Source organism: Sinocyclocheilus grahami, unplaced genomic scaffold (genome assembly GCF_001515645.1).
Source record: "Sinocyclocheilus grahami isolate Dianchi unplaced genomic scaffold, SAMN03320097.WGS_v1.1 scaffold29.1, whole genome shotgun sequence".
In the NCBI taxonomy this organism is placed as follows: domain Eukaryota; kingdom Metazoa; phylum Chordata; class Actinopteri; order Cypriniformes; family Cyprinidae; genus Sinocyclocheilus; species Sinocyclocheilus grahami.
Window position 1 is genome coordinate 2614341 of NW_015505208.1, and position 13466 is coordinate 2627806.

General features: G+C 36.8%; 1 protein-coding gene across 1 annotated transcript in view; it reads right to left on the reverse strand.

Moving 5' to 3' along the window:
* camta1a (calmodulin binding transcription activator 1a) overlaps window positions 1-13466 on the reverse strand; it is a 385900-nt gene that overhangs the window by 142569 nt on the left and 229865 nt on the right. The window contains exon 5 of the mRNA XM_016257232.1: window positions 7263-7398. Coding sequence (XP_016112718.1) covers window positions 7263-7398 — 136 coding nt within the window. The remainder of the gene's footprint in view (window positions 1-7262; window positions 7399-13466) is intronic.

Here is a 13466-nt window from a genome sequence, read left to right on the forward strand (position 1 = left end):
CTTTTTTGGCATCTGATCGCAAATGTAGCCAAACTTTGGAGCGCTTAGATTAGTGAGCAAGGTCTGACAGATCGCTAGGTCCGGTCCTAACAGATGAAGAAAAAAAAGCGTATAGGAATCGATAGGCGGAATCGAAATTTTAATTTGACTACAATCATCCGATTCCTGACCTTAAGTATCTGATTCTGGAATCGGAATCGATTTTCGATTTCCAACTCTAGTAATGATAGGGCATTTACTGGCTAAAACATTCCTAAACAATGTTAATCTTGTCAAAATTACTGACAGGAATGATCATTAACAAAGGATTTTTTCTTAATCCTAATTTTTCTTAGAAATAAGGTTTCAAAAGGGGGATTGCCATAGAAGAACCATTTTTGGTTCTGCACAGAACCTTTCAGTGAACAATTCTTAAAAGCACCATTAAAAAAAAATTGTATGAAGAGCCTTTTAACATTCTAAAGATCCAGTTTATAAAAAGTGCAAGGGTATAAGGGTGTAAGTTTTTCAGTCTGGTTCTCATGAGAGCACCTGGAGATTTGGTTTGGTGTTCACACTGCACATAGTGTGATTCATTAAATATAACTATAAAAAATTAAATAATTAATAATAGTTAGTATATACAATTAGTATAATTGCATTTATATATTTTGTATTTTAATAAAATAAATAAAATAAAAAACAAAATAATCTGTGTGATAATACTATTATATTTTAAAATAAATATTAAATTATTTATTATTAAATAAAGTATTAAATAAAAATACAATTATTTTGTAGTACACTTAAAAATATAGTGCTAATATCAACTTTTTTGTATGACTTTTCATCATTTCAAACCAAAAATCAGCTAACTTTTATTTTGCCGGGTTCCCAGAAAGTAACTATATGCGCTGCTTGTTTTAGCGCTGCAGAGTGAAGTGCGTCAATCTAAAATGGTGATTGTGCATTAACAGCGCATTTTTTATTTTGGTCATTCATGAGCACCTGTGCACCACTTACGTGCACCCCTGACTATAAAGATCCTTTTGTGCAATGGTAAGGTTCCTTGAATGGTAATGGTTTGTCTTGGAACCATAGATAAAGAAACTTTCATTTCAAGCTTATAATATGCATAACAATCATTAAAAATATGACAAAAACTAAGTAAAACACCAAATCAAAACCTTCAAATATTTATACTAAACTGCCTGTTTTAGTGCTTTGTCCTGAGAAATTACTTAACTGAACCACGTAGAGCATCCATTCAATTACCCTCAGCATTCTTCATTACAAAGCCCTGTTGGGAGTGACTAGCTGAATGTTTTTTAAAACATAAAAATGTGTCTTGAATGTTTAAAACACAAGGGCAGTTACAGAAGATCATTCAAGAGTAAATTCAAGTCCAACACTCTTTGTTCTAAATCAAACGTTTGCGTGGCTAATCAATATAAATCAATAATGCAACTAATCAATGTGTGACTATGGTTAAAATACTCTGCAATAATAAACTGCTGCTCCTGCCCTAACTTTTCTACCTAGTAGATATATTTTAAGTTAATTAACAAGTAATTTATTATTTATTAAGCTAAAATATGCTTACACTGAGAATGAATTCTTTAACAGATATTGTCTTCCTTTCATCAGGCCCTTAGTGATTAAGGTAAAGTCATATCTAGGACTTTTTAAGGGCAAACAAGGCCATAGAACATTAGAAAAGAACCGATTTTGCACTGGACAGAAACTGAAAGCTTAGTCCATAATTCATGGAGGTCCAGCTTTAAAACCCTTGATTCTACTTTGTGATATTAATAACCGTTGATGCTGTGCAGGATCTGTACGTTTTCCTAAGGGCAAGTACATAGTATTTTAAGAAGATCAACATGGGATGTGTAAATTCAGAGCGTTTTTCAAATAGTTTATCAAAATTACTATGGTGTACCTTGACAATATTGAATTGCTTAAAAGTACTAATAAGTACAGAATAAGGTCCAGAAGAGAACTGGCTGAACAGAGAAAGAAAGAGAAAGAGAGAGAGAGCAGATTAAGAATTAGATATAGACACTAGTAAGCATCCTTCCTCAACCACCTCTATGTTAATTGTTAATGTATTTTGTTAATAAAGAATTAGACCAAAGTTGATAGGGTCTCAACTCTAATATCAAAACGTTAAAAAATATGTTCTCAAGCTTGAAAAAATGCATAATAAATGACTGTCAAGCTAGGATAACCCCTTTACGCCCTTACAAGATGTCTGAGGTTTTAGCTTAAAGTCCCTGTAAAGTCAATTCTGAGAATTGTTTCTGAATGCATTATAAATGTTACAAATGTATTGCTGAAACACATTACAAAGACTGTGAACTATGTAGTACTGAATAGTGGAGTTAGACTTTTTTTTTAGTTTTTCACCAATTCTGTGTTTAGGATTTTTTGGGCGGGGCTAAATAGGGGGTTCGATGACACACTGGAGCCGCCGAGCCATGGCCCCTCCCCTAACACTATAACTAGAGCACATTCGCATCAGTTCACCCGCTCAATCGTGAGTTGTCAGTACCGTTAGTAACACAAAGCCTACACAGTTTGCTAGCTAGCTATGCCTTTGTCACTGAAATGCATATTTCCTGGTTGCGATAACATACAAAACAGCTCGGTGTCCTTATTTAAATTTCCTAATAATGATTATATCAAAAAGAGTTGGATTAATTTTGTGAAGAGCCACCTTGATGGAGAGCTGAGGATCACCACCAAAACCTGCCTCTGCAGTGATCATTTTACACCGGATAAATTTATAAACTTTCATCGGAGACAACTGGGATTCACTGATAATCCACTGTTACTGGTAAATGGGGCCGAACCGACTATTTCCCGTCTCGGCCTTCATCCTCCCGTCCGGACACGCCCCCAGCGTTTGAGAGCAGAGGATACCGCCCATTTTTCAAGATTTTGATCACTTATTTTATTTACTTGGCTGATTTTTTCATCATTCAAAAGAGTGGTTAATAATACATTTTTCTGTGGTGTGACAAACTCAGAACACATATTTAATATTGCCTTTACAGGGACTTTAAGCCCAAATTTCAAACCCCAAAAATAAATAATAAAATCCTAGGGAGTTTTTCTTTTCATTGGGGGTTTACAAGACACTGTTTTCTTTTTCTCAAAATTGATAAATTTTTTGTAAAGATGCTTTGGAACAATGCATTGTAAAAGGCACCACACAAATACAAACTGAACTCTGATGATCCCTCAAGAATTTACAGCACAGACAGAAAAAGTTGAGATCAGCTACCTGTGTATGTCACACTTAACTTTTTCACTTTTCAGCACTTTTCCTGCAACATTATTCATCAGATTCACCCCTTGAATTGATGGTACTAAAAAGCCATGTAATAGAAAGACAAAACAGCTATCCTTGAAAGCGGTTAGGTAGCCAGGAATTATTAGGAATATAGATGAGTCTGCTGTGCACTGGGATCACGGGTGGTTGACTTCCTGATTAGGCCTTTGCAGCTGATGGTCAGAGGAGGAAGACGTCAACTACAACAAGGAAAGAAACTAGATAGCCAGTAATGGACATGCCTTTTTCAGGTGGCCCTATTGCATTGTGGGAACGAGTAAGAAGAAGAAGGGGGGATGCTCATCTATCTCACCGTCTACACTCTCACCTGAAGTGATGGGGAGATGTCAGGAAGCCAGGCTGCTATTTCACGCCCTGTTAAGTACTAATGCTGTAACACACGTCTTGCTCCAATTTTAGGGAACAAGGAGTTTTACTGTGAACTCAAGGTTCATCTGTTCTATAGAGAGAGAGAAGGAGAGTGAAGGAGGCTGGGTAGCCACCACAGTTGCCACTTAAAGGAACAGTCAAGTAGCCCAGAGTTTTACCAGCCCTTGTTTCAAACACACATAGACCACACAATATGACACCTCTCGTTCACGCACCCCTCCTGGAGAAAAAGCCCTCAGTGAAACGGCTCTGAAGGTGAAGGTCACGTCATTTATTTGCGTTTGCAGTAAACGGGTCTGAGGCAGACTGATAGGGCAAGGTTATTATCCTGAAGAGCACAGCTCTGATTGATCGCTCCATGCTCAGTCTGGGGTGTGCTGGGAGGACGTACTGACTGGCCACTCCCCTATTATACTGCTGCTCATAGCGGATGGAGAGAAACACAGGACCGTCGGAGTCCACTTGCTGCTGGAGCCATCTGATCAGAGGCCTCATTATGCTTCACCTATGGGGAGGCGGTCATTTGACTGTAGTCTCTTCATAGACACAAAGGGGGATTTCTTAAAATGACAGGGCTTTTTTTTTTTACTCAAAAACAGGGCTGTAACTAAAAATCATTTTGATAATTAATCTATTGATTATTTCTTAAATTATTCCAATAAAAATGCCCATTGTTTATATTTTACTGAAAAAATAAACATTATTTTACCTGCTACCCATTGTTCTTCAAATAAGGTGCAAATTGAAGGCTATGAAAATAAATACAGTATCTATTTATGTGATTAAATATACAGTAAAAACAGCAATATTGTGAAATACTACAACAATTTAAAATACCGCTTTTCTATTTTAAGATATTTTAAAATGTAATTTATTTCTGTGATGGCAAAGATTAATTTTCAGCAGCCATTACTCCAGTATTCACTTTCACATGATCAGAAATCATTCTAATATGCTGATTATTAATATGGAAAACAGTTGTGCTGCTATTCTTTTAAGGATGAATAGAAAATTAAAAATAACAATATTTATTTGAAAATTTGAATCAATTGAATTCTTGCTTATTGAAAGCATTAATTTCTTTAAAAAAATTGTACTGGCCCCAAACTTCTGAATGGTAGTCTATGTAGGCTGTGCTATATATTGCGTGCATTTTTCTTTTAAATGCAAACATTACAATATAAAAAAATTACATTGCTAAAATGAAAAAAAAAATTATTGGAATTATTATTATTACTTATTTCAGCATTACCCCCACAATTTAAAATCTGTCATTCGCTTACCCATTTGCCATTTCAAACCATTAGATTCTAATTCTTGTGTGAAACACCAAAGGAAACGTTCCTGTATCCTCTATCAGAATGTCAAGCTGGATTTATCCAGTGAAAGCAGTGGTTACATTTTACTGTGGGAAAAAGAACAACTTGGACCTTCCTCTAAACATCTCCTTCTGTCTTATCCCTTTAAGCCTGCTGTACGCTAGGAAGTGTTCTCACTGTGCACTCTTTTTTTCTCTGCTTGCCAGACATGCGATTTTCTGCTGAGTCCACTTTAGTACCCACAGCCTTCTTGCCACACTTCTGAAATTAGCCCACTGTAAGCCACAGCCATTTACACAGGAAAAAACATATGGAGGCATGTTAGAGGATAAGCCTGCCAGATGACAGCAGGCGGTGCTGGCTGAGAGATATAAAAGAAGGAGAGAGGGAGAAAGGAAGAGAGAGAGGGGTTTAGTTGAGTGTTTCTTCAGCTCACTGAGTGAGTTCAACTCTGAGTTACCTCAGCTCAAACAAGATCTTTTAGTAGAATTCAGTATGTGTGTGGGTCAGAGGACACCTCAGAGATGACAGAGGCCTATAAAGATCTTTGCAGCATTTCTCACATATATCTGAACTTTACAAGACTCTACTGGCTGATGCGTTGAGAAACTTTTATCACTATAAATGTCCTTTAAGGAACAGTTAACGCAAAAATTAAGATTCTGTCATCATTTATTGACTGACATTCATTCTTCCATTGTACACAAAAAGAGATGATCTGCAAAATCATCCAAGCCACAAACATCTGCCAGGGGCTGTCAAAAAAAGTACCACAAAAGCACACCAAAAATAGTTAAAATTGACTTTGTGTGCTATATTTCAAGTCGTCCATAGTGATTAAATAGCTTTGTTTGAGGAATATACCAAAATTTAAGTCATTAGCCAAACTAATGTATGAAATACATTAAAAATGTAAAAAATGTAAACAAACTAATGTAAAAAATAATGCCAAATGTCATTGGTTGTTGCATGTCCTGTAAATGTGTGTGAATATGCAAATATGTGAATAAGCTTCAGGATTATAAATGAATTACTCACTTACTTACTATTGGTGCAGGATTTACTTTGAAACCATTTTCAAATTTTGCAAATAATTAAAAAAGCCTGGAAAGACTGAAATAGCACTTTCTTGTAAAACACACTTCAGTAATATTTGTTTTATATACAACTTTAAAAAACAACTTAAATGTTGGTATTTTCCTGTTAGTACAAATGATATGAAATATAGAGCACAAGTTGTATAGACTTTTATGATGACTTTCAGCCATTTTTGCAGTTTGAAAATCTGTTCCCAATATTGTATGGAAAACAGAAGCGCAAACATTCTGTTAAGCATCTTGTTTGATGCTAAATCATAATGGTTTGAACAGGAAAAGTAAAAGTAATTTTTGGGAACTATACCTTTAAGAGGTAAAGCTAGTGAATTTAATGGATAATCGGTAGAAACTCCAAACTTCCTCTGAAACATCTGCTGTGAGGAAACACACAGCCAGAAAATGATTGGCAGAGATTCGGTTGTTAAGTGAGGTCTGTTCACTGTCTAATGAGAGCTCCATGAAGAGAGAGCAAGCAGAGAATAATGCATGTCTTGGCAAGTGCATCAAATATTCTGTGTGTGTGTTTTGTCAATTATATGACTGCATAATATGAGTTTGGGCTTGCATATGCAAAACAACATCACATGACCTCAGCATGCTCAACTATCCAGAGGACACCATACAAAATGATAGATATTCAGTTCAAACACCAAAAAAAAAAAAAAGAGTAAAACTCTAGATCCAGCACCCACGCTGTTTGGTGAGCGTGTATATGTGTGTATGAATGGAGATAAATCAAAGCACGCTCTCACACACACACACACACACAGCGGGGCCGTGCCAGGGCGCGGAAAAGCAGAAAAGGGCCCTGCAGTCTACCTGTGATGGCAGTGGTTCCCAGCATGGGGGAAGATTAATGCCGGCACTCTGGAGCAGAGCAAACATCCCGAGCTTAATAAGGTACAAACAATTGCTTCCATTTTGTTTGCCATCAAGGGAAAACTAAACTCGGGCTGCTGAGGTGTATTTTTTCATTCTCAAATGTGGACTAGAAAAAGTTGGAGCCGACTTGGGGACTTGCCGAGTGTGTGCAACAACTACTAAACTGCGGGCTTCTTTTCTTAAGTGTGCCCATTATTTGCACCCCAACAATCTCAAAGCAAGTTGTGTGTGCTACGGTGCACGGACAAACCGCCTCACCTCCACTCCTTGTACTTTGAGCTTCATGTGATCCTCCCGCGTGGTCTTCCCATCTTTCCTTTTTTTCCAGCAGTAGCCATCCTTTCTGTACTTCACCTTCTTCCTATTGTAGAGGATCATCGACCCATTCTGTGGCCTAGATCCAGAAGTGAGGGAAAAGGAAAGAGAAGGGGTGGATGGAAGGAAGAAAGAAAGAAGATGGGGTTGGGTGGGGAGGGAGAGGAAGAGAAATTTTAGTGCTGTGGGACTCATTCGGCAGAAGTACAAAGAAGGCTGACTCAAGGCTGAGAGAGAGAAGCAGCGGTGCACCAGTGTATACCAGTGTCACACTTGTACACACACACCTCACACACTTGTATATGGGTGTTCATGGCCATGCAGAGTTATAAAAGGAGGAGAACTGGAGAAGATGGAGTTTTGGTTCCTTGCCGCTGTCGCCTCGCCTCTGGCTTGCTTAGTTGGGGACACTTAATTTCCAGCGATATCGTCGACCTACAGACACTATTTAAACTGAACTGAGCTGGATGATGACATCACTGAATTCAATGATGAACTGCCTTTAACTGAAAACTGAGTGTTTACTATTATCATTTTGCATTTTTGACACAATATTTTCCTAAGTAATGCTGCACAGTTTGCAGTTAAAGGCGCTATATAAATAAAGGTGACTTGACTTGACTTAAAAGAAGGCTTGAAGTTACCATAAAATGGAATTTGAAACCCATATTACCTCTGTAATGTGACTTGCAGTTCTGCTTCATGAATTTACATATCCCTTGCAGAATCTGCAATATGTTTAGCATTTTTTAAACAAGACGAATCATATATATGCTTTTCAGGATATACTTAACACGTAACTTCTACACTATCGTTCGAAAGTTTGGAGCTACTAATGAATATTACTATTATTATTTTTTAAATCTACAAGGGTAAATTGATCAAAGTGAGTTCTACAAAAGTGACATTATAGACTTTTATAATGTTGCAAAAAAATTATATTTTAAACAATGTTGATCTTCTGAACTTTCATTTCATTTGATAAACCTTAATTTATCAAAGAATCCAAAAATATTGAGCAGCACAACTGTTTTCAGCATTGATAATAATAAGAAATGTGTCTTTAGAACCAAATCAGCATATTTGAATAACATCTGAAGAATCTTGTGAAACTGAAGACTGAAGTAAATGCTGCTGAAAATTCAGCTTTACCATCACAGGAATAAATTAATTTTGACAATATATTTAAAATAGTAAACAGTAATTTTAAATTGCAATAATAATTCACAATATTACTTTTTTTTCTAACTGTATTTTGATTAACTAAATGCAACAGATTACCAAAAATGACTTCTTACTGACCCCAAACTTTTGGATGGTAGTTTTATGTATGATAATTATATTCTCAAAAGTGTAATAATTTAAATGACCTTTCTTTATTATATTTTTTTTGCATTTAAGAAAAGAATACTCAACATCTTACCATTTCTACAATTTAGCTTTTTTAAGGTTATTGTATTTCCAAGTAAAAAATGATATTTATCCCAATTGACTGGGCCATTAAAAATGGGCTGATGGTCAAGTGCACCCTCTAGAGCATCTTTATGTATCCCAGTACACCTTTACATTGCGATTTTCTAGCCATTTCAAAATTTTGAATACATTAAAGATTTTAGTACTTTCTTAATATATGTTCCTGTATATATATATATATATATATATATATATATATATATATATATATATAAACACATCTAGCAATGACTCATTCGTTGAGACCAGAAAAAAGTGTATTAAGAAAATTATGTTACCAGTAGCCAAATAGCTATTTAGCATCTTTTATTCCCCAGTTGTACCGTATGTAGCCTTTCTAAAACGTGTTCAAATAGGGTAAATTTTCTATTCATGTCAACTTTAAATATACTAAAACTCTGCTTTGTTTGTCAAGGGAGGGAGAGAAATCCGTATATTTCATATAGACCTACGACCAGCAGCGCCTCGCTGATGCAAATGAGCGGTGGAGCACGTCCTGTGGGGAAAACATGCGCGAGAACATTCTCAACTTTCCATTCATAATTCATTCTCACTTTACCATCCCACTGCCCTCTGGTTGATAATGATACCGTGTATGCATCTGAATAGCTCCCAGCTCGCTTCTCTTTATGACAGTACACATGTTTCCCAACAACTAATAACTGCAGAGCGAGGAAGCATCGCAAGAACACACATTCACACTCGACCGTGCGTTCACACACACACACACACACCGTCTACGAGGGTATGCACGCTCAGTGAAAAGCTACAGGCGCACGCATTAAGGTGCATCTATGGCTGGCAGAGTCTGGCTAGGTCCCAGGAGGCTGCAGTTTTGTTGTGTGCGAGTTGGGAGTGGGGAGTTCAGGTGCTTCAGCAAAGTCTCAGCCATGAAACCAGCTGCTGTTAGCGTCTGTTAGCCAGCCATCACTTTAGCCCAGCATGGCAGCAAACATATTATACTTCTATCTCACATACACACTCATACTCTCCACGTACCCAAACAGCCCAGCCTCTCTGGAAACGGCAAGTCATTGTCTGCCTGCATTGTCTTGTTTATTTTATCATTTCTTTCTGGTGCAGATTTATTTATAATACTGCATACATCAGTTTGCAGCTCAGCTCATGGGGCGTCTTGTTTATCTTGCAATTGCTCATCAATCATTTCCGGGGACGAGTCTCAGGGGCTGATGGGGCCCCTCTCTCCCCGCACTGTGGCCCCTGACAGCACCTTTTAATTAGAGATGCCAGTCAAAATCTGTCATGCACAATCCTCTCTCGTTCTCCCTCAACCGATTTGTCAAGTGCCATGGGTAGTTGCTATGTCTGTTTGCCCATCTCGCTTTCATTCCCGCTTTTTATAAAACCACAATTTGTCATGTGCTGACCTTAACACTAATTAATTCTGCTTCTAATCCCATCTCCTATCTCTCTCTCTTTGTTTCCCATTCTATCATGTCATCTTCATCCTGATGCTGCTTTCATTCAACTCGCTGGGCTCTTCTGTGTGAATGTCATTCTGAAAGACTTCCTGCTGCACCGCATTCATTCTCTCTCTCTTTTGGTTTCTTGGTGAGCCTGGGACCATGTCGGCACTGTTTAAGTCATTAATCTGCTCGCTGTGATGCCTGCTGTGGGATTGAGCTTGAGATACAAGGATAGGAAGCGGAATGGAAGACACTGGAGGAAAGAGTTACAATAACCCTAATCATATTTCAACCACATCATTCCAAAAACAAAAACACATTTGTATTATTTTTCAGTTGGGTGTAGAATTAGGTTTGTGTTTTCTTTTTAATTATTTTAACAGTATTTAAGCCTTTTCTTTTTGTCTTTTTCTATATTGGCTGCATACCTGGAGGTGTGGCCTAACTCTTAATGAGTTGTTTTTAAATTTTCTGATATTTTTGTGTTTTGAAAGCCTGAGGAAGGTTGGTTTGACCAAAACATTGCTAATAATAATAATAATTTTGCAATGGTGCAGGTTTGAGTAGTGTGTGGGATTCTGCATTTTTTTTAGTTTATATTGGACTTTTATCCCACACTCCTAGGAGTGATTGGTGTGTGCAAACAAACTATGTTTGGACAAAACAAATGATAAAAGTATCATACATCAACAAATTAATTAGTAGGGGTGGGTGATATACCGGTAGACATGATTAACCAGTAGAAATTTGTCATTTTTTGATTTTGGACTATCATCTCTATATCGTGATTACACGCTCATGTGATGTTGCTGTGCTACGAGGTCACGGAAATTGATAGTTTGCAAAAATAAGTGATTTTAAGCTGTTGAAATGCAATCAGCAGAGAAAGAGAACTCCTTTAGCTATATGCGTGAGCTGTCTGAAAGATTGTTTCTGAGTGCTGACAGAGAGGCATGCGCACGTGATTTTTACTGCTTTATAGGCCTTGAACGGTTAAATACACACACTTGTATGTGTCAAAATGCTCATCTTTGCAGGTGTCTAAACAGAGTAATTTAGGTCACGTTAATCAAACAACAAAAGTTTGATTCTCTCACTGCTCTTGACTAAATGTGACCCTGGACCACAAAACCAGTCATAAGGGTCAATTTTTCAAATTGAGGTTTATACATCATCTGAAAGCTGAATAAATAAGCAATGATGTATGGTTTGTATTATAGGACAATATTTGGCCGAGAGACAACTATTTGAAAATCTGGAATCTGAGGGTGCAAAAAAAATTTAATATTGAGAAAATCGCCTTTAAAGTTGTCCAAATGAAGTTCTTAGCAATGCATATTACTAATCAAAAATTACGCTTTAATATATTTACAGTAGGAAATTTACAAAATATCTTCATGGAACATGATCTTTACTTAATATCCTAATGATTTTTGGCATAAAAGAAAAATCTATAATTTTGACCCATATAATGTATTTTTGGCTATTGCTACAATTATACCCCAGCGACTTGACTTTGTGGTCCAGGGTCACAAATAACTTTTGTAAATTTAATAAGAAGAATACAGGTATTTCATTTACACAGTGAAGAATATGTTTAATACATTTGATTACTTTATATCAGGGGTGCCCAACCCTGCTCCTGGCGATCGACTGTCCTGCAAAGTTTAGCTCCAACCCTAATCAAAGACACCTGCCTTTAATTTTTAAGTGATGCTGAAGACCCTAATTAGTTGCTTCAGGTGTGTTTGATTAGGGTTGGAGCTGAACTTTGCAGGACAGTCGATCGCCAGGAGCAGGGTTGGGCACCCCTGCTTTATATAGAATCAAAACACAAACCTTTATATACAGTATATAGCACTCCTTATTTATTTGTTCTACAGTAGTTTTTTTGTCCTATTGCTTGTAATTAGTTTCTTATCCTTACTTAATCGCTGACTGTGATATTGACACTGGTGACAAGAAGTATGACATTTTTATAGTATCAAAATTTTTTATATCATAAAGACCTTATTTAAAGCAAAAACAACGATATCTTCATATATATCATTACTGTGAAATAAAATTACTCATATCGTGATATAAGATTTTGGTTATATCGCCCACCCCTAGTGATTAGTCACATGGCATGCATTTCAAATGGTGTCGAAGAGATGAATGGGAATGCTAATGAATATTTCAACTTCTGCTATGCAGTATTACACATTAATGTCAGTAAAAACTGATGAACAAATCAGAAAAGGCTGTTTAGTGGTAACATGTGGGAAAAACTGCTTTACTGTATAGTAACTAGCAACAGGCCTGTGCATAAAAATGTCTTTAAACCCCAAATTTGGGGATTTTTAAATTCAAAAACACATTCTGTTCCTATGCCCGTTTACTTATTGTTTGCTGATACCATGGTCAACCTAAATGTACCTACAGAGTGAAACATAAAACAACAAACAATAACATCTTATAATGGATCCTTGTCTTACACAAGGATGAGTAAAGATTCTTGATCTGAAAATTCACAAGGCTCAGGGCCATCTCTAGCTTGGAAAAAGACTGTGGAATTGGGGTGAAGCTTGTAGGTCAAAGGTCTCTGTACCTTACTTATCAGTGAGCACAAGTTATCCGATGTTGCTTTTATCCACTCAAAGACCTTCCTAATGCGACACTTTTCAATTAGAGGGAGTTGAAGGAGTGCATGGTCATCTTCTGGGGTGTAAGACAGACTGCTGGTCCAGCCTGAGAGACTTCTGTCTCACTCTCTTTGTACATAAGCCATTCAATTATATTTATCAGAATTATACATATTTATATGTTGCAGAGAAATGCCAACTATTCTGTTATCAAAACACCATGACAGGAGGCCATGTGTCTCAGAGGCCTAAACGTGACAGATTAATATAGAAAAGCAGAAGGCCTTTATTCAGAACAACTTACTATGAGTCAGCCTCAACAGGTTAGCTTAGAGAATAACCAGCTTTGGCCTTCAATCTGCACATGGGCTCATTTAGAACCTCAAGAGATCCTTCATTTACCAAAGCTAATAGCATCCACGTATTTAGTTTACAGCGGTCATGTTCATTTTTTTTTGTAGACATTTTTCTCATTATATTCCAAATGAGTTTGAGAAAATCAAATAAATGCAAGAAAAAGAATAGTGTGAAAACAATTTAACCATAGAGTAAACTCTTTCATTTTGTAAACATAAAATGTAACCTATCCACAGACAGTGCTGCTCAGAAAAATTTCCTTTGGC